This window comes from Megascapheus bottae, chromosome 15 (genome assembly GCF_031878675.1).
Source record: "Megascapheus bottae isolate mThoBot1 chromosome 15, mThoBot2.hap1, whole genome shotgun sequence".
Taxonomy (NCBI): domain Eukaryota; kingdom Metazoa; phylum Chordata; class Mammalia; order Rodentia; family Geomyidae; genus Megascapheus; species Megascapheus bottae.
Genome location: NC_143523.1, coordinates 36,372,680 through 36,399,596, shown reverse-complemented (window position 1 = coordinate 36,399,596; position 26,917 = coordinate 36,372,680). Strand labels below are relative to the sequence as shown.

Sequence of the window (26,917 nt, the reverse complement as noted above, 5' to 3'; positions counted from 1 at the left end):
TGACTTGTTTTATAATTCTTAATAAAAGTTTATATATCTATACATATATATGCACAGTACATAGATATACAATGAAATGGTTCCTTAGAACCATTGCTCTCCCCAATGTCTATGATTCCTTGGAATCACTACTTCCCTATGAGGATAATTGCTATTCCAATATGAATTCATTTTGCCTAATTTTGAGTTTTCTACTCTTGGACTATATGAACTCTTTTGTGTCATCTTTTTGACTTTCTCAATAGTTTGTGAGATTTAGTGTTCATTTGCTTTGCTCTAAACAATTTCTACTTGACCATTAGGATTGTTGGTATAATTTTTTATTACAAACTATTTCTTGTGTCTTTGTACAGCAAGCTTTTGAGTATTCCATTTTGAAATGGATGTGTAAAGGCAGATCTTTTTGTTATGCTCTCTTCCTTTGTTCTCTGTTCCTCCCCTTTCTTCCCCCATTTATCACCTCCTCCCACCAATGTAACCTTATAGTTCTCTAATCAAAACTTACCAGCAGGCCAGGAGTTTGGCCTAGTGGTTAAAGTGCTTGCCTACCATGCATGAAGACCCGGGTTCGATTCCTCGGTACCCCACATACATAGCAAAAAGCCAGAAGTGGTGCTGAGGCTCAAGTGGTAGAGCTCTAGCCTTGAGAAAGTCAAAGGACAGTGCTCAAGCCTGAGCTCAAGCCCAGGACTGGCAAAAAAAAAAAAAAAAACTTACCAGCATCACATCTGCATTTTTTCTTTCATATCAATTTATATGTCTACACTAAAAAAGTGTTTCTTTAGCCACTCAAAAAGTCAGTTCACCAGTAATTTCAAGGCACTTTTTAATGTATATAAGTAATAACAATTATGCTAATAACATATGTGTGATTGATCTATGGTTCTTTTAGTGACACATAATATCTGCCACATATATGATTCATCTCTATTGTGTTTGCATATGTGTATATGTATGTGTATGTATGTGAATGTGTGTGTGTGTGTTTGTGTGTGTTTTCTGTACTTGCCTAGTGGATTGAAAAACTTACCTATTCCTTATTTCTAATACTAGTATACAGTTAACTCCTACAAATATTACTTTGCTTCTGCCAATCTAGTGATTCCAGGTCTGGACATTGGGTATCTGGAAAAATGCTTATCTCTATTTTATGTTTTCCTGGTATCATAGCAGTTATACTTTTGGAGTACATCATCCACCCTACCATTCATCTTTGAACTGCCCTGGGCTACTTCCAGAGGTTTTATTTTTTGAGTTTCCTGAATCTAGATTGGAAAATACTCCAAGCTGGAGGTCTGTCCATTTCTTACCCACTTTGACCTTTGGTGTCAGCTAATTTTCTATATTCATATAATTGGTGATCATTTAACATTTTTTTTTGCCAGTCCTGGGCTTGAGCTCAGGGCCTGAGCACTGTCCTTGGACTTTCTCAAGGCTAAAGCTCTACCACTGGAGCCTCAGCACCACTTCTGGTTTTTTTCTATATGTGGTACCGAGGAATCGAATCCGGGTCTTCATGCATGCTAGGCAAGCACTTTAACCACTAGGCCAAACTCCCGGCCCCTGATCATTTAACATTTTAAATGATCTGAAAAATGTTTGAAAGGTAAGATTTTTAACTCTCTCTACCATTGAAGATCTCATTCTTGACTTCAGTCACAATTAAGGAACATGACAGACACATGAAGAAAACAAATGGATCTCTTCTCCTTGAAAATGCCCCACAAATCCTCAAACCATTATTTTTCCAATTCCTTAACTACACATCATTAAACTTTTAATCCAGTCCTTGGGAAGGAGCTTTTGAATTAAATTATTCTAGTAGTCTTTCCAGTGCTAACACCCATTGATCTTGGTCTCTTTTATTTTCCCAGTGTTTGTAGAACTTGGCCATAGGTTCTCATCAGTAAAAGGATGGGGCAAATTGTCCTGAAGTTTCTCAGGATTAAGGCTTGCTTGTATTCAGCCATCTGAATGCCTCCTTGGGGAAGTGAGCAGTAACGAATGCTATAACAATTACACAGGCACCAAATAGTTATTTATTAATCTTATCAGTATACTATCGTATGATGAGTGAAGAATGAGAGTGATTTAGATCTGAAATAAGCTCACAGTCCATTTAGGCCTTCTGTCTGATTCTGTCATTTTATTTGCTCAACCCAACTCTTATGTAACTATCCTTCAAAAGAAAAGTATTTACTTCAGGGGCCAGGAGTTTGACCTAGTGGTAAAGTGCTTGCCTAGCATGAAGACCTGGGTTCGATTCCTCGGTACTGCATACATAGAAAAAAGCCAGAAATGAGATACTGTAAGAATATGAGATAACCAAGGGAATCAAAAGAGATGAGAGATAACATAGTACCTTAAGAACAATAATCATTCATTATAGGGAAGGGGGGAAAACAAGATGAGGGGTGGGGATGGGGGAGAGGGAAATGGGGACCAAGACATGTGAAAGGGTATCAATGTATGGGAATTAATGCACCATCTATCTGCCAAATATCATGTAACCCTTCTATTAATTACAATAAAAATATATGAAAAAAGGAATTTCAGGTCCTTTCACTTTTACTTCCCATTCAACTCAAAAATCAGTTTAGTTGATGGCCATAAATAGTAATGTTTAATTAATACTACCTCATTTCTAGCAAATACTAGGCACTACCAGATAACATAAAACAATAAAAGATATCAACACTAAAAAAAAAGAAAAGAAAAAAGCCAGAAATGGTGCTGAGGCTCAAGAGGTAGAGCTCTAGCCTTGAGAAAGTCCAAGGACAGTGCTCAGGCCCTGAGCTCAAGCCCAGGATTGGCAAAAAAATTCCCGTGGCTTCTATGCTCATTTTCTTATGCTATAATTGACTATGAATTTTGTTGTGTTTAACTTTTGGATAAAGCAAGTACCAGTTGAATGAGTTTGCTTTCACTTTATACCTAGAATTCCATGATTCTTAGAGGTAAAGTCATCAACAAGTACTTTGTCCTTAAAGAAACTTTTATCTGTGCCATGTATATGGATTCCTTATTTCTTTGATTTGGGATTGCCGTTAGGGGTCAGCTCAGGCAAAACGTCAACAAGGTCTAACCAGATCCATGAGGTAGGCATGGTAACATATATGTATCATCCCAGCTACACGAGAGGGCAGAGGCTATATATGGGAACATTAATTCCTGAGGCTATACTTGGGCAACAAATATGAAACCTGAAAAATAACTAAAGTGAGAAAGGACTGAGCTGTGGCAGAAGTGGTAGAATATCTTTAATTGTATATTCTTAAAAGAAGAATCATTAGAACAGATTCCAAAATCTGTGTACTCCCAAATTCCTTATATAATGTGGTGTAATAATTACATGCAACTTATGTACCTTTTCCTGTGTATTTTAGATCATCTGTAGATTATACATAATATAAGCTTTGTTATACAGTACTTGTTATATGATAAAGAAAAATTCTATAACTTATAAGACATAGTTAAAAATATCTTCAATCTGTGTTTGAACTGTTTTGATCCAAATGTTCAAAATTGGTTTTAATTTTGAGAAAATAGTCTACTAAAATTCTTCTGTATTGCTTTCAACACTCATATGTTGGGATAAGTGGCATTATTTCTCTAAGAATAGGCAGCTATGTTTTTCTATTTACATGAAAAACCTAGACTATAGTATTAGACCTTAGGATTGATTATAGAGTTAAAAAATTGTTTTGGGAAGTCTGTTCATGGGAACAAAGACATATTCCATGGGAATTCACCATAGTTTTATTAATATCAGGATTTTATTGATACATACCATGTAAATTTGAGATTGGCATCAGCTAAACGCATGGCTGAATTTCGGAATTACAGATTCATTATGGTGATCCATCTCTTGGATCCTTTATCTCATATTGCCTTTTTCTTTAGCCAGCATCTCTCTAGTGACTCATTATTTTTATATTCAGCAATTCCAGTGTACATGACTTTTTATTATTATGTAACAAATTACCAAAACAGTAATGGTTTCAAATAGCTATTTTTTTTTTAGCTCAAAGCTATGTAGGTTAGAAAGAACTGGGTTCTCTGCTCAGGTTCACAAAAAAAAAATGAGTAAGGAACTGATTGGGCTAGGCTTCTATGTTGAGGTTCTGGAGAAGGGCCCATATCCAAGCTCATTCAGACGACTGCTTAATAATTTAGTTCCTGGTCCCTGCTCTCCCTTGGTGGCTGGCAGTTCAAGGTGACTTGCCCCTTTTTTATCTTTGAGCTAGCAACAGCACTCTAGATCCTCCCTGTGCTTTGAAATAATTGTGAAGCATTTTGCTACCAAATAGGAAAAATCTCTGCATTTAAAGACATTACGTGCACCTACTTCCTGGCGAAAGTAACTGTAACCCCTCTATACATTACCTTGACAATAAAAAATAAAATTAAAAAAGGAACCTTACCCGATTGAGCAAGGCTTGTTCAAAAAATGTCTATATCTGGCAAGTTGACTTAGAACTCAGTTTGATGCAAAATTCTTCCATAAGAACACCAAGATTAATGAAATTAAGGCCTGTTTCTTTTCTGCTTCTAAAATTAATTCCCTGTATTTGACTCATTGATTTAGTTTGAAGCATTTTTCCGTTCTTGAACTCATAACTATGACCTCAGAGTCTGGAATAAACTGACTGGCTGGACTTGGACTATACTTCCTGCCCTGAAGCTGGGCATATTGTTTGCAGAAGATGGGTCCCAGAAGCATAGTCTCCAAGGTAATTTTCCTCTCTGCTGGACCACTGCAGGATGCCATTTAACATCTTTCTGATATGGTTTTCGGAGTTGAGATCAAATGACCTTGCTCTCCTACCAAGGTTTTTTCCTCAGCTGGAAATGCCCTGTGATTCATTTAATTTTAGCCACCTTTTGTTGTCAGTGACAAGAAAGACATCCTGTAGCCAACACAATCATGGTGTGAGCCCTAGTTCTCAATCCTAGATGAATGAACAATGTAGCAAAGTGACTCTGAACTGTTTCTAGGCCTGGTTGTTCTGGCCAGATCTTTCTGAGGCAACCATCAAGCCTGAGTGTTTGTTTCCAGGGCAACCAGGTCTATAGTACTCACCCTCAAGGATGTCCTTAGAGTGGCCTTGGTAGAAAAGGTGGAAGTCATGCCAGCGACTATTTATGTTCCTCTTTGTCCAAAAATTAAATCAGAGAAACGTCAGGCATGTTGGGCTGAGTAGAGAAGTCATGGTAAGACTTGCCATAGCCTACCCTTCTGTGTTTGTCTTTCCCTTTCCAGCCTTTTCCTTCTTCCCTACTTCACTACAACTGGTCTATTGGCTCTCTCTTCAGGCATGCATGGCACCCTGACTCTGATTCTTATTGCTTGTTCTTTTGCTTTTCTCCTCTCCATTTTCTTATTCCCTATCAGAAGACTGCATGGGTAGTGTCCAATTCAGAGGCTCACAGGTGTCAACCTATGCTGTAGTGTTCATTGTTTTATAACAGAATATTCATTTTTCATGAGGCTAAAGTCTAGAACAACTCTATAGAGATGGCTCTTAAGAATTCATTTTGTCACTGGGTGTGGTGGTTTACACCCGTGATCCTAGCTACTCAGGAGGCTGAGATATGAGGGTTGAGGTTCAAAGCCAGCCCAGGTACTAAAGAACATGAGACTCATATCCAATTAACCACTAGAAACCAGAAGTGGTGCTGTGGCTCCAGGGGTAAGATAGTAGCCTTGAGCTGAAGGGCTCAGGGATAGCGCTCAGGCCCATTCAAGCCCCTCAGGCTCCTCCACCAACAACATGAGAATTCATTTTGTCATAAAACAGTGGGAAGAAATGTTTATCCCATACTCTCACTTGGAGAAATAGAAAGTTGATAACTTTCACATATATAGTCCCTGATAATTAAAAGTTACATATATATATATATATTAATGCTATCCCAATACTATTTCCACCCCTAGAAAGTGTGCAACAGTTTGGTTATTTTTTCTAATGAATATTTATTGAGAAGCAAATATATGCATAGCTTCAGACTTGGTAAAGGGATGTGGAGTATGGGCTACCAAAGAAGAGATAGCATTCCCAGCTCCAATTGCCACAGATTTGTATGGAAAGACAGTTAAAAATAAAACTAGACTGTTTATTCGAACACAATATTAGTATTTGAGAAAAGGGCTGATACCATCTAGGGACAAGATATCTGTTAGGACATAAGTACATTAATACATTTCACATGGCATATAATTTAAATTTCATTAGCTATTGATTTCAAATATTCATTGAAATTTAGTTATCAAAGACGTTAAGTTAGTGTCATTAAAAATAATAGAGAATCTATGGGCCAGTAGAGTTCTTTGGCTTACCTAGAGACCCAGAATGAACAGTTGGCCTCTACTTGCTCACGTCTTACTGAATTTAGTTTTTTAACCTGAGTACTTTTTACAGAGAAAAGAATATAGAACAAAAATACTTGCAAAGAAATAACTATATGAACAAATAGCTTTTGTGTAACTCGGTCCATGAGATATTAATATTTTAGAAAACATCAGCTAGGGGTTATGGACATCTTAAAATGGGTGCTTCTCCATATTAAGGACTAGTAACTGGTGAGAAACGATTAAAGTTCATTCTGTAAGTTGCTCATGAAGCACGATCTATTTTTAGAAGGAAATCAATGCTATCGTAAAGTCTTGCTAGCATGAAGTCTTGACTTAAAAGATGAAATTATAAAACTATTATATCATAGAAGTGAAAATAAACACAGTACCCTTTCTTTTTGGCTTGAAATATTTTGGCTGGGAGGAAGTAGACTTTGTGTTGTGGCTGTCTTTGTTTTAAAGATCCAGATGGGGCATGAATCCTTTCGTCAACAGTGGGCCCACTGGCATGAATAGGTGATGATTTGACATTGAATTTCTCTGTGAGGGCTGAGATCCTGCACTGAGGAAAGCCAGCCTGGGGGTGGAGAGGAGGGGGTTGTTGCTGTAAAGCATGCTGGTACATAAGCCTGCAATCTATGGGGGGGATTAGCCAAAAGCCCTGTTTTCTAGGGGAAGGATAAATGTGGCTTTCTCTTATGGCCATCAACTCTGAAAGCAGTTTATTCATTTATTTATTTATTTATGTATGTATTTATTTATTTATTTATTTATTTATTTATTTATTGGTAAGAACATCCAGAGACCAGCAACAGCTTGAGTCCAGACATTTCATTCTTTATATTCCCTAGTTAGGGATTCAATTCTCAAGAGACGACCAGAAAAAGTGGCAGGAAAAAAATATATTGTCCCTGGGGCAGGTAGAGTTACATAGTCAATCAAAGTAGCATTTAGAATCCATCAAAATCTCAGAAAATAGGGCAATATTTCTTAATCATACAGCTTGAAACTCTTGCAACAAGGTGACCTTCTCCAGATCAATAGAAGCAGAATCTTCATGATTATCTCTGACTGTGATTGCATGTATCCCATGACTCCCTGGTGACTTTCAGGCAACTGAAATTCTCAACTAGAGTACCAGACATGCTTGAAATGAGATATTCTGATGCCCCACCCCCACCCTGAACATCACAAAATGGGTTCAAAAAAAGAAAATAAAACTGAGCATTTAATAACAGTTGGTTTATCAATTGGTTCAAGTTCCATACATTGTGCTCAAATACTAGCATGAAAAACAAGGTGAGATTCTAGCTCTGCAAGGGCCAATAAACAACATTGGATCAAGTACCAAGGAAGGAGCTAAAATGCTAAGAGAGAAATTAGGAGCAAGTCCTCTCTGTATCAGGTAATCAGAACTGGCTCAATAATTAGATAAAAATTGGGACTTGAAGTAATTACATGGGATAGGTGCACAGAGCAGGTGAATCAGAGGAAAACAAAGCAGGATATTGCATGTTTGTAGGGGTGTGTATGTGAGGGTGTGTTCATGCTGAGTAAATGTAAATATTCATGTGATATAAGTAGCATGTACATGCTTGGGACACAATTGTACTCCTAATTTTGATAATCTAATCTAATCGAGAGAATCTATCTGTAATTCTTGAATGCATAAAAGAAGTGGAAAGAGCTGCTCAATCTCTTAACAGAAACTGAGTGTGAGCTATCTCTACTCTGCAACTGGTGATCTGCAAACTAAAGTGCCCTAAAATAGTTTTCAACTATCTAGCCTGTGTGGGTGTTTGCTATCCCAAACCAACCTGGGTAATTTTAGAAGAGAAAATGAGTATCTTCTAAAACAAGAAGCATATCCTCTATTGTATAAAAGAAAATTGAGCTTGCAGAAAAAAAAACCACACCTAAGTTTTGCAGACTTCTCTCTAGTGTCTCTCTTCCCCAGATGTGAGAGTTGGAGAAGCAAGGCTAGATTAGCTCTTTAGAGGATTCATTAGCTCTTACTTCTCTTTTTTTTGCAGATTTGAGGCATTCGTCCACGGAACTTTGTCTCTAAACCTAGAAAAACATTAGCGGGCTGTGTCTGAGTGATTGGCTGGGGGGCAGCAGCAGTTTCACTGGGAATTGCAGTCATGTAAGCAAAGGGTTAAGTTTAAGGAGTGTTCTGACCAAAGATGATTACTGTCTTTAAAAAATTTCTCTGCAGTAGGAAAAGTATATTCCTGCACGAAAGGTCAGTAGGCATGATTGCACAGTGAAATGGATTTATCACCCAGGCTTGCCATTTATTTCTTCCATAGCTTTATGAAAATGATAACTGATATCATTTGCATATTAGCTATTTCCTTACCAGATCTGAAGCTTCAGGAGGAAGGGTTTAATGTCATTCTCATACACTCTAGAGTAGCACAGCTGTCTACGCCCTGATTGGTGCTGGGACATTTTAGCTTCACGTGGCCATCACAACCTGGTTAGGGGCACAGGAACTCTGCAAATCTAATGCTCTTCTTGGGGCTCAGTGTTGATAAGAAAGGTCGAATGTTTCCCATTATTCACGGAAGGACATAGGACCTAGATTAATCATAGGTAAATCACTCTACCCTCTGGTCTGATTCCCTGGTCAGAAGATATCCATTTAGGGACTCACACTGTGAAGAATGTCTAGAGGACTTACATGTTCCCTGTGATGCCAAATATCCTCAGATAATGGAACATGCAGGGTGAGGAGGAGCTATAGTTGAGGACAGATGGTTGCAGAATTTCTTGCCTTCTGCCTTTTGTGCTCTATTTGTAGCCATTTGTCTTCTCTTCTACCTGGAGATCTTTGTGGTTTTTGGATTCATCTCCTTGGTCCAGTTTCACCTAATGAGTTCTTTTCTTTTTCCATTTCTTTAAGCTTAGTTTTACTTCAAATATCTCAGAGGGAAATAAAGCAGCCATGCTAGATCGCCTGTTACGGTCTTGTTGAGATGAGTCCAAGTGAGGGAGATGAGTCGAAGTTAGGCGAGGGAGTTGGATGAGAATAACCAGATGATACTTCTAGACATCATGGGGCGGGGCACTGCACTCTGCCTCCCTCACAGCAGGGGTCCAGAAGCCTCTGGATCAGAAATACCATTCTGTACATCTCTGTAATGAAAGTCATTGCTTCTTATTTAGATTGCCTGAGCAGTCGGTTCAGTTCTGTGGGTGTCTAAACACCCACTTGGTGCCAGATTCTTGGCTTTCATCCTCAGTAGAGGTACATGTTTGTTTCTCTCTCCCTGCCATATGGCCCAGCTCTTTGCAGTGGCTCTGTAAGGTGTGGAGGTCTTTGTCCAGACTCCAGCATCTAGTCCTGCCCCATGTGGTTGATCTGTAGGGCTGTCCATACCTGCCCACGAGTCCTTCTTGCAGCTACCTTCACAGCAGGTGCCATTGATGCTGATGTATTTGACTATTTTTACAGATAAGAAATCAAGGCTTGGAAGACCAAGATGGCTGCCTTAAGTGCAGCCACAGTACATGGCAGAGCTGATAGCACATCCTCTCTGCTTCAGTGGGAAGGTAAAAGGCCATGGCCTCCCTCCATTTTCAGACTAGACACTAACAAGAGCACGTGTTAGTTATATGACTATTTTAACTATGTAACCATTTTATTTCATTCCTTAAAACAAAACCAGAATTGTAAAATAAAAAGCTCACTTTTACCTACCATTCACTGTAAGTGTACAGTTTACTGGCATTAAATTGTTATGCAACCATCTCTAATAGCCATCCTTCTATCTATCTTTATTGTTTAAAACTGGGACTATGTACCCATTAAAGCACAGCTTCCTAGCTTCTCCCTGTTGCCAGCCACTGGCAACCACCATTCTGCTTTCTATCTGTATGCATTTTACTGCTTTAAATATCTTATATACAAAGATTAGGCAGTATTTATTCTTTGGTCCCTGGCTTATTTCACTATGCAAAATGTCCTCAAGGTTCATCCATTTGGTCTCACATCAGAATTCCTGTCCTTAATACTGAAGAATATGCCATTGTAATTATAGGGTCCATTTTGCTTATCCTCTCATCTGTCCATTGACAGTTAGGCTGTGGGTACCTTGCATTAGTTTATGAGGGCTGCCATAACAATATACCACAGACTGTGAGCTTTAAACAACCAAAATGAATTTTCTCAAACTTATGGAGATTGCAAATCCAAAATCAAGGTGATGGTGATGTTTCTCCTTTCTGCTTGATTTCTCCTTCTCTCCTTGGGTTGCAGATGGTTGCATTCTGACAGTGTCCTCAGCGTACCTATGTGAGCATTCCTAGCATTTTCCTCTTCTTGTGAGGACACCAGCAATACTGAATTAAGTCTCAAACCTTAATTATATTCTTGAATTTAAAAAAATCTAATTTTAATGGTTTTATTTTTTTAACTTTCATTTATTTATTTATTTGTTTTTGTTTACGTGGTACTCAGGAATCAAACCCAGGAGTTCATGCATGCTAAGCCAGCGCTATACCATGAAGCCACATTCCCAACCCCTTTTCTGAGTATTTTTTTAAATTATCTGTTAGTAGTACAGTCATCCAAGCAGTTTATAAAAACAGCCCATCACCTATTTCAGCATCCTCACCCAGTTCACCCAACCCACCCCTCCCCTTATGTTTCCTAATTTCAGGTTATGTATTGAATCTGTTTTGTCATTTAATGAAGCAGTTTATGTATACAAAGCACCTTGATCTGTGCCATTACTTCAGTATATTTAACCCTTCCTTTCACTCACCCCTTTCCTTATATTTCTCCATTCTATGGTATATACAATGTCCCTAACTCCTAACACTGGGGAGCTTCCACATAAAAAAATTGGAGTGATATAACTCAATCTATAAACAGCTGTGGGCTGTTGAAAGCTATGAGCGTGGATATACAAATGACTACCCAAGTTCTGCTTTTAGGTTTTTTTGGAGGCTATTTACCCAGCAGTGGAGTTGATAGTTATCTGTAGTTCCACTTTTTAGTAATATGAGGGGCCCACTGTTTTCCAAAGTGTTTGCACCATTTTACATTACTTAATATATCCCCCCATATTCTTGTAAATCTTCTTTTTGAGGGATCACTCTAATTTTGAAGATCCTCCAATAAGAAGTGTGCCTAAAAATTATTTTTCTTTCCTGTCAGTTGGTTGGTTACTGATCACTGCATCCTCCATGAAACTTGTTCCCTTTGCTCAACTCTGCGTCTCATGTGAAAAATCTATATTCCTTACTCATAGGCTCAGCTACTAGGAAACCATCCCCTAAAGGAGGAAGGAGTCACAAAAAAACCCCGTTCTCCTTCATGCATTTCATCTGAGCTGTGATTCTCAAGAAACAGCCTCTGAGCATTGAGAATGTTTGTGTCAGATTCTGTTCTTTTTCTGGGCCCAGCCAATGAGGGATCCTTAGCTGCTGAAGTGTCTGCTGCTTTCACAATGGCTGAGAATCACGGGTTTAAGCAGCTCTTAAAACACTGTTTTTAAACACTCATGCCAGCCCAATGGGTAAGGGTTTGTGAGTGAGAGTTGGTAATGTATACAAGTGGGGAGCTGGGGGTGTGAAGAAATTTTAGGTACTTGCTTATTTGAGGTTAAGTGAGAGTAGATATGAGTGAGAGTATGTGAAGGTATATGGTATAGGGTGTTAAAGAAAATGGTGGTGGGTATGGGTAGATTGGTGGTATGTGAGGTAGAGGTGGATCTGTGGGACAGTCAGAAATAGGTGTGTATGTGTGGAACAGGATAAGGAATGTGTACAGCAGGAAGGGGAGGAGGATATGCTTGTGTTTGTGGCGTGTGGAATTGGGTGTAAAAATGGGAGGTGGGTATGAGAGTGTTATGGGGTAGGGTTTGAGGGCTGAAGGTGTGTTTGTGTTGAAAGAGAGGACATTTGAGGGTGAGGGTGTAGGAAGGTGTCTTTTGGAAGGTTGGGAATATGGGTGTTTGTATCGTGGTGGTGGTGGTGGTGGTGGTGGTCGTGGTGTTGGTATAGGTGTGAGAGTTGGGGGGTGTATGTGTGTGTGCAACAGGGAACAGGGGATGGGATAGAGCTGTCCATGCGGCAAGAGGGGAATCAGTGGAGTGGAGTGATTGGGTATGAGGGGTATAGGAAAGCAAGCAATTGCTATGCCCCCCCCCCCACCACCCAAATCATGACTTCCCTGGTTGGATCAAGAGCCAAATGGATCTGAGACCTGCAGGGTTTTCCTACTGTGGGGGAGAAGTACTCAGCCAGAGAGACCCAGGGATGACTCACTCTCACCTGTTTGGAAGAATGAACTTACGAGGCAGCTGCATCATGGCAGGCTATGTGAGTCAGTCTGTGTGACTTGTTCTTACTAAGAAATCACAAATGAGAAAAATGAAGGAGGTGAGTGAAGTGGGTGGATAGGAGGTTGTGCTGGAGGCTGTGAAAGAGAAATACCTTCTCCTTCAGGGGTCAGCTGATGCTGAAAGACCAGGGTTATCTGCTCTGGACATCAGGTAGCTAGCTAGCTACCTTATCCCATGGAAAAGGAGTAACTTTAGGAGACTGGCAGCACACAGCCTGGATAAGGAGCTCAGAAACTCCTCCCAGATGCCTCTGCAGCAGTAACTCTTTGTGCACTGCGGTTTGCTGCAGTCTCACTGGAGGGACGATGGCTTTTATGAATGGCAAGCTGGGAGGGGCCTAATGGCATCGGCAACTGATGTCAGCACGATGAATGAAACACTGGCAAAGCTAAAGCCTCAGCACTTGAGAAGCAGATACCTTCTGAGATTGGTTTTCCAGATGCAGCGTCTCTTGCTGACGAAATCACCAGTCCCATGTGTCAGAGATAATCCATACACATTAGGATTTAAATGAAACAGAAATTGGGACTGCGTGTGGAATAATATGCTTCTGATTCAGGCACCACCAGCGTTTCCCACCCCCTGAAGCAGCTGTAACCAGTTTTGATCTTTTTCTTGCCAGGGACTGAAGAGGCCGGTGTGAGCCGTAGACCCACTCTTGTGTGTTAGGCATCTACTTAGCTGGCCTGATGTTCTGTTTTTGCTGGCAGAATTCCTTGCTGAAGCTCCGAGCCCTTGAGTCTGATGTGTGCTCTGCATTTCTGACAAACCAGGAAGAAGCTGTTCAGCTGCATGGATCCAAGGACCCCCCAGTTCCAGTATCCACCCAGAGCTTGCCAGTGGATGGGGAAGATTCTACAGGTAAGAGGGCAGGGTCTGGGGGTGTCCTAGATGGAACTCTCCAGATAGTTCTGCCTCTTGCTGCTTCAGCCTCCACCTGGGTCCCTAAGGGAAATGTTATAGCACGAAAGACCAAGTATTTCCCCAGAGGGAGTTGAAAGGGAGCAAGAGGAAATTGAGATTTGCTGCAGCCCAGACTTCTCTGCCTGTGGTCAAGAGTCAGACTTAATGGAAATGGGGATGAAGGAATGCATCTGTCATAACTTCTCATCTTAATTTTCTTATTCTGTTTCCTGTAACAAAGAAATTGTAAGCTGTTATTTTGTATCACCAGACCTCAATCTTCTGCGCCTGGCATATATATTGTTGAATCTCAACACAGCTACTCCCTCTCTTCAGTTAACTGTTTGTAAGATGATCCATCCATACTGGAAAACTGTGGGTGATTGCTCTATTTCTGCCTTGTTTCTGTTTCTCCTGTTTCTGTTTTATTTTCTCCCCTTCATTTTTCTTCCTCTTTAACTTCTGTTCTCTTTCCTTCCATTGAGTTTCATGTCATAAAAATCTCAAAATTGAGACTTATTTTGTTGCTATTTGTTTTGGTTAGTTTCTCTGGTTTTAATCCTGGGGATGGTAGTTTGGCTTACAAGTAGAAGGCCAGTTATGCTCCCCAGAAAAGGAAAGAATCACTCTTTTTTCCCCCACAACTAGAAATGATAGTATAACTCATGTTTTCTGACAAATGAGTCCTAGGCTTTCCTGCTGCTTTCTGAATGGGTGGTAGAAGAATGAGATTTAGGACAGTTTGCTTCGTGAAAGGATCATAATCTCTAGGAGTTGAAAGAAGACATTGACTGTTTCAGTTGCAAGAGCAATATACTTCATTTAAGTTACTACTGTTTAAAACAGTTCCATGTGATCAAAGCAGGCAAAACAATCCTCTAAGATATTTGAATGTATATTATTTAAAATAGTGACTAACACATGCTACTAAGCTATTATTATTGTTTAAAATATAAGCACTTTTAAATTAAGTACTTTCTATGCAGTGTATAAAACCACAAAATGACCCATAAACTAATTATTTGTCATAAGGACACTGGAATCTAGAATAACGTTGCTGCTAAGTGATAGATTATTCTGTGAATGTGCACCTTTGTCTATCTGGTTGTTCGTGTTGCATAATAAACTAGCCTACTCTGTTGGACATTGTGTTTGGATAAGATGTAAATAAAACTTAGCCAGGTCCTGTTAGAGATTCAAGGCACATTTTTTTTAGATTGGAATGCTTTTCTCCCCATTCCCTGAATTCTACCTCTTTCAAACAAATAGCATACAAATAAATATACATAAAAAGTCTTCAGCTACATACAAATGAACTTCTGAATTAACTGGTCTTTTGGACTAGACATATAAATATCTAGCAAAAATTCAATGTTTGTTATATGTTGTATATAAATAAACTTTCTTCTTTTTGGAAATCACTACATGTATTTATAAATATTAAAAGTATTTTGAATGCTTTATTATATATACACAGGGTTTTGAACGTGTTTATTAGTCTTCCTTGTAAAGTAAAACAGTGAATTTATGTAGATTGTTCACACAAAGGAGCCAACAACATTTTTTCATGTTTAATAAAACTAAAGAAATGGCTAGGAGGTTCTTTAAAGAGGAAGGTCTATTGATTGGATGCTGTATTTTCAAAATGTAGATAAATCTGAGGCACCCCAAAGCTTTTCCAAGGAAGTATAGAGAAGCATTAGAAAAGACCTAAATAATTTCTTCTATTCTCAAGTTCTTCTATTATCAAGATGACAAACATTTTTGAGATGCTTTCACAATTTATATTATGGAATGATTTGGTCTCACTGGCTTCTAAGATGTACTTTTAGAAATGAAGGGTCATATATTCCCTAATTCATATGTCTCTCAGAAAACATTATGCTTAGATTACAAGTTCTTAATGGGATGCTAGAGATCTAAATGGTTTTCTGGAATTATATATTTCATATTATATATGTACTATGTACTGTTTTATATATTACATATTATATATATAATAAAGGATATACCAGATTATACATTATATGTGTGTATATATGTTTGTGTGTGCACATGTCGATAATGTGCTTGAATTCAGGATATGGGCATTGTCAGTTAGCTTTTTCACTCAAGGTGGGAACTCTATGACTTGCCACAGCTCTACTTCTGTATTTCTGCTGATTAATTAGAGATAAGAGACTCAAGGGCTTTCCTGCCCAGAATGGCTTTAAACCAGGATCCTCAGACCTCAGCTTCCTGAATGGCTAGGATTATAGGCAAGAACCATCAGAATCAAACATATGGAGTGTGTGTGTGTGTGTGTGTGTGTGTGTACCCAGAGAGAGTGTGAGAGAGTGAGAGAGTTGTACAAGATTAGTAGAGATGGCCTTTAAGTCTGTACAAGATTATAAGATCTTGAAAGATTTTCCTTCTTAAAGCCTAGAATCTAACATGGAACCTTACATGTACATAAGTATTCAGTTGTTAATAGTTGATGCCCCTGATTAGTATAATAAAGACAAAAAAGTAATTTTATAGGACTATCTGGACATACTGCCTGTTAACTCATGATGGCAAAACATTCATACATATGAATAAATGCCATTTGAATAAAGGTATTAAACTCACTTTGACTTTATTAAACATGATTTAAGTTATTTAACCATCAGAGTAGACTTTTGATATAACATTTTAAGCAAAATACAATAAGCCGTTTGTCTTTTTTTCATATATTTTTTATTGTCATTAATAAAAGGGTTACATGATATTTGCCAGATAGATGGTGCATTAATTCCCATACATGGATACCCTTTCACATGTCTTGGTCCCCATTTCCCTCCCCCTACCCCCACCCCTCATCTTGTTTTCCCCCGTTCCCTATCCAATTTCAAATAACCAAATACAAATATATCCGATATATCAGGTAACAAAGTGAGATACTGTAACAATATGAGATAACCAAGGGACAGCAAAAGAGATGAGAGATAACATAGTACCTTAAGAACAACAATCATTCATTATATGGCTTATGTTTCTACATCCTAGATATTCTTTCATTTAGTGTCCTACTATATGGCCTTTTGTATCAAGGTTTTGCTCTATTGCAAATCTCTGCTAGGAGAGCCCAAGGTTTCTACTAATTATGACAAATGAGGGAAACTTTTGAGCCTCCTTCAACTTCTCTGTTTCTTCCTCTCCCACTTCTACTAGCACCTGTCCCCTGGACAGATGTTTCACCATTTTTTTCTTTTGATGTTAGTCCTAGGGCTTGAACTCAGGGCTTTGGTACTACCCCAAGCTTCTTTTGTTCATGGCTAACACTCTACCACTTGAGTCAAAGCACCACTTCTGCCTTTTATTGAGGGTTAGAACCTCACAGATTTTCCTGCCCAGACTAGCTTCCAAAAGCTTGTATCAGCCTCTTGAGTAGCCAGAATTACAGGCATGAGCTACCAGTACTCAGCATGTTTCACCTTCCTAACATTCATTTTTGTTAGGTCCATGTTAATTGTTCAAAGGGGCTTCACTATGGTGTCCCACAAATGCATATACTGTACTTTGATCAGATTGACTCTCTCATCTGTGCTCACTTTCCCCAACCTGCTACCCATTATTGAACAGCTCCAATGAGTTTCAGTTTGCTCTCTCATACACAGATGAAATAGAGTTTGATATTGTTCACGCTCCAATATTTCCTTTCTCCCCCTCCTTTCTAATTCTCCTCAAGCATTCCTACAATTACAAAATGTGTTTATATATACACACACAAACTATCATACATATATAATATCCTAGTGAGTGTTTGCTATGCAGAAACCTTTTAGTTTGATGCAATCCTATTTGTCAATTCTCTTATTTGCTCAGCTATTCAAGATTTATTTAGGAAGTTGTTGCCTATGCTAATTTGTTCTTGTGTTTTCACTAGTAAGTTCAAAGTTTCAGGTTTTCTATTAAGATCCTTGATCTACTTTGAGTTGCCATTAGTATAGCATGAGAGATGGGGATCTAGTTTCAGTCTGTCTTCTGAATGTAAATATGCAATTTTCCTAGCACTATCTGTTGAAGTGGCAAATGTTTAGGGCTCTTTTGTTAAAAACAAGAGGCTGAGTTCTGAGTTTTCTAATCAGTTCCATTGGTGTGTGTATTTATGCCAGTACCATGCTACTTTTTTTTTGTCAATCATGGGGCTTGAACTTGGGGTCTGGGTACTATCCCTGAACACTTTTGCTCAAGGCTAGTGCTCTACCACTTTGAGCCATGTGCCACTTCTGGTGGTTAATTGGAGATCTCACAGACTTTCCTTTCCCTAGCTGTCTTTGAACGTTCATCCTCAGATTTCAGCCTCCTGAGTAGCTAAGATTACAGGCATCAGCCACCAGTGCCCAGTTGCATGCTGCTTTTCTTAATGTGGCTCTGTATTATAATTTCAGATGTGGTACTGTGCTACCTCCAGCATTGCTTTTTTTTTTTAACTCAAAATCACCTTGACTATTTAGGGTCTTTAATGATTCCATATGAAACTTTAGTGTTTATTTTTCTATTTCTGTGAAGTATATCTTGGGATTTTGATGTAGGGTGTTGCATTGAATCATAGATTGCTTTTGGCAGTAAGGCCATTTTCATGATTAAATTCATTTTTCTTTCTTTCTTTTTATTTTGCTCTTCATGAGTCTTGAACTTAGGGCCTGGGTGATATTCTTGAGTTTTTCAGCTCAAGGTTAGCTATCACTTTGTACCACAGCACCACTTTTGACTTTCTGGTGGTTAATTAGAGATAAAAATCTCACTTTCTTTCCTGCTCAGGCTGGCTTGGAACTGTGATCCTCAGATCTCAACCTCCTGAGTAGCTAGGATTTCAGGCGTGACCCACCAATGCAAAGCTTATTTTCTTTTCTTTCTAGTTAGAATATATTTAGTACAGAAAATTTAGGAAATATAGAGAGGAATTTTTAAAAATTCTTAATAGCATTTATCATGAGATCTAATCTTAGCTGATGTGTACGTGTTTTGTTAATTACAGGCACAAGGTGTACAGTGGATTCTATTTTTCTTGTCATAGGCCTATCTGTATGACATTCCAAACAAAGAAGTTGGAAGATGGAGGCCCCACAGACCATCTAGGTATTAGAGACCTTGACTCCTAAACCCCTTCCTATATAGATCATACCCAGAGGGCCTGGAAAGCTACCTTTTGCTTCAAAGGGTAATGTGCCCGCCCTGGGAACCATCATAAGCCACCAATGTTTAATATTGCTGTACACTTTTCCCTGTCAGCTAACGGAGTGTGGAAGTGGTGGCTTGGGCTCTGTTCCCAGGATGACAGCAGCACTGGCTCGGAGCCCACATTGGCCTCTTCTAAGCAAAAAGCTCAATGATTTTGTCAACCCAAATGTACACATGTCAGTTGATTTAATTAAACTTCTCAGCTCAAATGGTAACTTTGAACAAAGAACTGAGGCTTTACCAAATTACCAGTTCTTGACTCTGTTGCTTTTCCAATTGGTTGTTTGGGATCTTTCTAGCTCCCAGTTTCCTTCAGTAGTGAATTGGAAGGAAGCAAGGGTAGGATGTTAATTAGGCAGTACTAGTAAATTTATTCAAGCACCCACAGAAAACAGATGCCATATAAATGCGGCTTCAAACGACTATGGCAATACAGTTCACAAAAGGCATGCCTAGTGATCTTGGATTCTACACATGCATGTGCTAGGACTCAATGGACTTCAGAAACTGAGTTTCTGTCATCACAGTCATGTGGTTCCATTTGGATGTTATAAAACAGCAACACGTGACCTGTGTTAATTTTAGTTCCTGAATTCTCAGACCTTCCCCATTGTAATGATCTAGAACCAGATGATTACCTAAGATTATTTTCTTCTCCATTATGCTCACCAAAAGATATAAAATAGGGAACATGACTACAATATATTTCTTCCTAGAACCTAACGGTATAAATGAAAGGTACTGTGGGAACCTGTATATCTCTTGGTGGATTTTGAAGGTGATTGTTATTTTCTACCTTGAGTTGTTATTAAGTCATTTCTATTATTCCTGTGGGCTCCTGCCAAAATTTGGCATAGCCTCTGCCATTCACCTGGCTCTAACTGCCCAAACCAACCTTTGCCACTGATGGAAGTGTTATTGGTTGGTTTCAAAGGCACAACAGCAAGATTATCTACCCTCCTCCCCCAGACTACAGCCCACTAGGAGAGAAGCCAAACAAATGAGATCCTAATCAGATCTTTGATGTTACACAATACAAATTGCATTTCAGGCTCTGAAGAACAAGGAGCCATCCTAAATCAGATTAAGATTCATCCAGTACCAAATTGTGATAAATATTTCTTTGGAAATGTGGATTGTCAGTATTTTGATTCTGCTTATTCACCCAGAAAACTTAGTTTCCTACTCTTCCTTGGAGAAATAGACATTTGAGGAAACCTTGATTTGTCCTGGCTTGTCTTCTAGGCTAAACAGAGGAGTTTGGGCTAGATTTGGAATAACTCTGCTAAGAGAAACTATAGGCAGACTAACTTAACTCTCTGTTTTAACGATCTGCTGATAGGCTGCATCCTTTTATGTGTACCCTTCCTCTCCATAGCACAGGCTCTTCTCCTCTTGGACTGGCTGGGGCCAGGTTGATGAACTAATTTAAAACATGGATTATGATGGTGGTGAGAATTTAGGAATAGATTTGGCAGTTGACAATAGTTTGGAGCAAATTTTGTTTTCACCAACATTTGTTCAAAATAAAATGTCATATAAAAATTTCCAGAAGTAAATTCAATAATTACTAATCCTATGAGATGTGTGATTATTATGTAACCCCTTCAGTCTTTTAGTGCATTTGTTGATATACATGAATGTAAACTTCTTTGTATAAAATGGAATCATGACTGCTGTGTTTTGAAATGTGGTTCTCCTTTAGCATATTCTGAATATAAGCTGTTGCATAATTTTTTCTTTGAGGATATCCTTTCTTCCCCTCCCTGTTTTCTGACTTCTTTCCCCCTCTTATCTCCCTCTCCAATAGCAAGTCTGGTATCCCTTTGGTTCTTCAAAATCTATTATCTTTTGTACCAGCTCCATTTAATTTTTTTAATTTGCTCTAATGCTTTGCAAAATATACTCTAAAACATATAAAATAATATTAAACTTTTTTGTAGTTTGGAGCTCTGATGAGTAAAAAACTGAAATTAAAATAACTTGTTTGCATTTTCTTTATCGGTGGCTTTGTTCTATTTCCTATCCAGGTTCTTTGAAGACAAATATGACAGTATTTTGAATGCTTTTCATATCCCTCAATGGAAGAAATGACAAGGAAGCAAGCCATTATAATGAATGTTTATGGTCTTTATTTAGGAACACGACAGTCTTAAGCCCTATGCTACTTCTAAACCATGATGATTTATCTTGTTTCCTCAGATCCTATATCAGCTCACAAAGATGGGCAGAATGAGGCAGATAGTGCAGCAGAAGATCTCCAGTCTTTGGGGACCAGCAGGCTGCTCTATCATATCACGGATGGTGACAACCCTCTGCTGTCACCACGATGCTCCATCTTCAGCCAAAGCCAGAGATTCAACTTAGACCCAGAGTCAGCTCCATCTCCACCCAGTACTCAGCAGTTTATGATGTAAGAAAACCCTCTTATGTCATTTCTGTTTTATAGTTTTTCAAATACAATCATAAGCTCACAATTCTTTCTGTGTCTAAGAGTGGCATCAGTGGCTGGATTAGGAGTAGAATTGTCGACTTTAATTTCTAGGATTCTTAAAAAGTTGTCATAACATACCTCTCCCCCCATTAGATGGATAGAGCTATCTTTCTCCATATTTGAATTGAATTGTCTACATTTCAGGCTCTAGAGATCAAGATTAAAATCAAATTGATGTGTGCTTTGTCAAGATAACACAAATTCTGATATGTAATATAACTGAGAATCTCTTGTTCCCATATAGGCTCAGGGAGTCTTTAGTTTCTCCCTCATAACTCATGATGCTCTTGCTCAATTTATCCATACCTGAACTATTGATATTGCATGTAAATTATGCCAGTTATAAAGAAAGTACACATTTTCTGGAGAAAACCTTTCCAGTATATTATGTCAAGTGTGGTGAACCACTCTTTTAAATCCTTGAAGATATCTGTAGGTGTGGCTTGTGTATTTCATTGGAGATAATGCCTCAGTAGGACTGTCTCTTCTGAGTTACATTGGCCACTCTTGAGTTTTGAGAAGTTTCATTTTTGGATTAGTATTTTGACATGTCAATACCAAAGTATCTGATTACCTGGCCTGGAACAACTGTCAGAGCTGTACTTTGGATGGTTGTGATCATCTTCATTTGTAGACCAGGCAGCAGTGTTTACTAGAAGTCCACTGTTGTTAATGTCCTTTCTCCTGTGCAATCATGGCAGGCCCAGAAGTTCTTCCCGGTGCAGCTGTGGTGATGGCAAAGAGCCACAGACCATTACCCAGCTCACCAAGCACATCCAGAGCCTCAAGAGGAAAATCCGGAAATTTGAAGAAAAATTTGAACAAGAAAAGAAATACCGGGTAAGGAATCTACATTGTGTCAGAGAGTGGATTAAGGATTTTCCTGTATCTCCTTTTATGGACAGTGGAAAGTTAATTGCAACCCCCCGCCAAAAAAAACCAAAAACCCTGGGTACTTAAAATTATCTTTAAACAGTTGTACAAAGAAAATACCATTTAACAAAACAATTTTGAACACAGTGCATCTTGATCAGTATCACCCTTCAACCTCCTCACCCCCCCCCTTTGAATTATACCTTCCCATTTCTTAATTTTGTGGTACATAGAGTGAATTCTTGACTGCATTCTCCCCAACTTCCCCCTTCATTTGTCTACCCTTTTCCCCTTGACCTAATCCCCTTTCATATACCCCTCTCCTAGTGCTGATTTTGTTGGGATTGGACTAGAAAAGAATATTATTTGAGCTCTCTACAGAGTCTATTATACTTCAGATAGTTCCTTTTTTACCACTGGCATACCACCATGTTTACTTACAAATTTATAGGTGTATCCTATTTACCACAAAAGGAGGGAAATCTGGTAGCCTTTGCTTCTCTTGGTTTGGGAGTTATCATAATTTGCCATCATCCTAAATTTGTCTTGTTTTCAAATGATGGTGATTGATATTTGTTAATATATTTTCTAATGATCACTTAGTATATTTCTGAAATTTTAGATAAACCCTTTCCCTTTGTCCACCCCTCTCCTATTCTCCTCCTGAGAAACCCTATAAACACTAGGATCCAAATTTGGAAAGCTTTTGAATTCTGGTTTTATGTTTTTATCTTAATGTCTTTCATCTGCATTTTGGTAAGAACCTATTAAGGACATAATAAGCAGAAGTCTTGTTATGGAGTGTATGGAGGGAGTATTAGCTTGCCATTGAAGCACTTTCTCAATGAAAGATTCTCAAATGACCACTGTTCATTGCATTCAGAAGAACATTTGTACCATTATTTCCATTATTTCTCACCAGACATTAGTCTTTGTGCTGGTTCTGCACTGCAAACAGGAGCTTTATCTTTCCTCACACAAGACACAGTAGTCATAGGTAAGTGTCTTGATGGCCAAAGCTACTTCCATTTTTTTGGTGATGACTACAACATAAAGAAAAATCATATTCACATATAATTGCTCAAAGATACTGGATCTTTGGCAGAAGGCTTAGGATAGCTGGTTATTAGAGAACAGGGAACAATCTCCCATGTATCTTGAAATATTTAAAGGCTCACTAGGCACTTGATTGGCAAAGAGAAGTTTCCTGTGAGTGTGAAAAATTCCAGAGGGAAACTAAGAGTTGATAATATTCCACTCCTCCATTCTTCCTGTCCTATGCAAACATAATTTCACACACATACACACAAAACAGTCCTGAGGTGTGGCTTCTAATTTTGCAAAATGGAAAAATAATCAGATTGGCTTTCAACACAATTTTATCCAGGATATTTAAGATTTCTCTCTTTTCCAGAGTCAGATTGTCACAGCAACACATTGTCTTTTGGGGACTCCATACATAGTAGTCTAGGCTTTCCTTTACAGATAAAAGGATCTGAAGCCCAGTGAAGACTTATGACTTGTCCATTCCTTGTTAACACTTCTGACCTAGAAGTCAGAAGTCTTGAGTCAGACTATTGTGATCGTAAATCTAAATACACATGCATTTAAGGACTTTGTGCCTTTGGATTTAATTCTGTTCTGAGTCTGGTTGTCCATCAAGTGAGGTTGATATCTGTAGTGACAAGTTTCAGGGTATTACATAAAGAGGCATGTGTAACGCTTATGACATTATGACAACAGCCACCCAGAAGTGCCTGTTTTGTAAGAGAATTCTCCTAATGTCTTTGTCTTGAGGTTTAAAATTGGAACAGACAATCCTTACTTAAATACAGAACCAGAAGGATAGATGCGGGACTATTAAGGTGTTGGGGGAGGCTTGTGTTTGCTACTTCTTCAGTGCATCTATCAGCCTTTGATGTAATCAGAGCCTTATGTATTCCAGGAAATAGGACTTCCCCAGGCTCTTCTGTTAGGGTCCTGGTTGTATATAAGAAGTTTAACTTGTCACTGTGATTTAATTATTTGTTCTTTGAAAGGCTCCTCTTCCTGGAAATCTGACTATGGAATTAATAGTCCTCACTGCTAATTATTGGATACAAGCTCCTGTTGGGCTTCTGTGCTTTTCTTATGCTTGTAGGTAATATATATCTTCCTATCTCTGTTGAATATAACCATTTTATATACCCCTACTGAAAATGGTGCCATTCTCTACAACTTTGTTCATTTGTTCACGAGCACAGAAAAAGACTTCAGCCATGTGGCTGTTTTCAGTGGAATCAGAAAAAAATGTCAGAATTGGAAGGGTCATGCCAGTCTTCTTTCATTCAAATGAATGATGAAACTGAGGCCCAGAGAGAGGAAATGGTTTTCCCAGAATCACACAGCAAAGAATCTAGTCAAAATAACAATTCAGGCCTTTGCATTCCAATCCGTAATCCTTTATAATGTGTCTTGTGTACCAGATTTTATAGACTACTGATCTACCCAATCATATTTTCAATAATGTCATTTGAGCACACCATCCATGTAATTTTAAGGCTACCTTCATGTTAGCTTGACTGACTTCTTTGAAAAGCTCTTCTGAGAAAAGTACATTTTTTTAAATTTCTAAAACGGATTCCAGGCTTTAATTTACTTTGTCTGAAATTTAGCCTTGTATTTCCCTTATGTCCTATGTACAATGATGAAAACTGTATTTCAAAGAATTAGCAGCATAGGGCAGATTGGGGAAGGTACTGATCAACAAGGAAGTCTCTTGAGTATCCTAAGAAACAAAGGTAAAATATTGACTGTCCATACAGTCAAACTGCTACTCATAGGCAAAGTAGTATATTCTATACCAGCCAATAGAACAACGTACCATTCTAGACCTTAGACAGGTAGGACCAGACCAGAGATAGGTTGTGACCCATTTGTTGTTGTCCATGGTCCTGAAACCAAAGCTTCATCACGAAACCAATTTCTTATTTCTTTCCTAAGGGAGCTTAAATATCATTTTTCTTTCATTTCTTTTCCATCTTGATTTTAAAATCAAGATGGTGTGATTTTATACCACTCTAGAACAATTTTACACTATGTGTTTCATAATGAACATTCCTAATCCCATCTATGTTTTATGATTGTGCCATATGTGTATTGTTTTTCTTTGTCTGAATTTGGAAAGAATGTGTTTTCCATCTTCCTGTGCCTCTCTCTCATTGTGGCATGGACTTTGTGGATCCCAATCGAACCATGACAGAGTCCTAAGGCTTGGTCATTAACAATACATATTTCACACTGTATATTTGCGACCATGTCATTTGTGCATTGCTTCTTCCCTGTACCCATTAAAGTGCCCATTCATCTTCTTTAGTCTGCATTTAAGCTGTCATGATGGCTTTGGCTTATTTATGAATGCTCTTGCTGATCTATGAGGTGGACAGTCATTGTAATTGGTACCCTTCTTTCCTTCCTAGTATATCACTTTGCTAGTGTCTCAGAAGCTAAGTGAAATTACTGGTAATTTTCTAATTACTGGTAATTTTTTAAAGTCAGATATTATCACCACATTTGAGGTGTGAATAGCTTCTTGAGGACTCAAATCCCCTCAATGTATATTTGTGGTATCCTCCTGGAAACACTACTGCTATCAATACCTCTGCTAGTAAAAATAAAACCTGTATTAATAGTAGTAATACTACTACTAGTACAACTAGTATTTATATTTCTAGGTAACATTTTTAGTCTTTAGCATGCACCTGCAACTGTTGTCAATGTTTTACCAATCAGCCCATCACAGGAAATGTACAAGGAAGGTAATGTTATAATCCTCATTTAGTAAATAAGACTATGAAGCTCAGAGAAGCTAAATAATCTGCCAAAGGTCACATATATGTGATTAAATTTCACATTAATGCTTGTCCCTTGTATAAGATCTTGAGTCTATAAAAAGAGGATTAGAAATCTATCTCTATGACAGACAAAAATTGTCATGTTTTAGGGACGAGGTCTCCTTTGGTTTGAGAAATTACACCTCACAGTTATTATTCTCCAGTAGCTTATCATCCTAAACCACATATGTAAGCCACAGGCAAGATATTATCAGTGTTGTCTACGCTGCTATATACAATGGCTTAGCAATAAGCTATGGGGTGTGGGTACCCTAGCACGATTAGGACTATATAAAATTTGGAGTAACCATGCATGGTTAGAAATAATGCCGGTCTTAAGGATCAAATAGTGGAAGAAGTCAAGAATCGTTGCTCATTTTCCTGAAGAAATTGTCAGCTCAGGTTTCACATTTCTACCAGTTCTGTTTGTTCCTGGACTATATTTGTATTTGGGCTATTTAAAATTTTGTTTTTCCTTTGTTCTCCCCCTACCTTTTTTTCCTCTCTTTCCCATTTTGCCTTCCTTTGGTAGCCTTCCCATGGTGACAAGACTTCTAATCCTGAAGTCCTGAAATGGATGAACGACTTGGCTAAAGGTCGAAAACAGCTCAAAGGTAAATGTCAGCCAAAGGTCTCTTTCCCCAGAAAAGCAGTTAAAGGATAATGTGCTCCAGGGCAGTTTTGATTCATTTCCTCCCATGTTTTCTAGATTTGAGTTTCCTGCATAGACTGGAAGTCCACCCCCCTTTTTCTTGACAGTCATGGGACTTGAACTCCAGGTCTGGGCTCTGTCCCTGAGTTCTTCAGCTTAAGGCTACTGCCCTACCCCTTGAGCCACAGCACCATTTCTATTTTCTGG

At 38.5% G+C, this 26,917-nt stretch overlaps 1 protein-coding gene across 4 annotated transcripts in view; it reads left to right on the top strand.

The window, feature by feature from the left end:
* The window catches only part of Fam13c (family with sequence similarity 13 member C), a 94,262-nt gene that overhangs the window by 56,901 nt on the left and 10,444 nt on the right, over positions 1-26,917 (top strand). For 2 of the 4 annotated variants that reach the window (XM_090346372.1, XM_090346371.1), the window contains exons 6-9: positions 13,485-13,572; positions 21,022-21,232; positions 22,015-22,153; positions 26,591-26,672. In XM_090346372.1, coding sequence (XP_090202498.1) covers positions 13,485-13,572; positions 21,022-21,232; positions 22,015-22,153; positions 26,591-26,672 — 520 coding nt within the window. Of the gene's footprint in view, positions 1-13,421; positions 13,573-21,021; positions 21,233-22,014; positions 22,154-26,590; positions 26,673-26,917 lie in introns of all 4 variants that reach the window. The other 2 variants (XM_090346370.1, XM_090346368.1) reach the window with 1 other exon arrangement.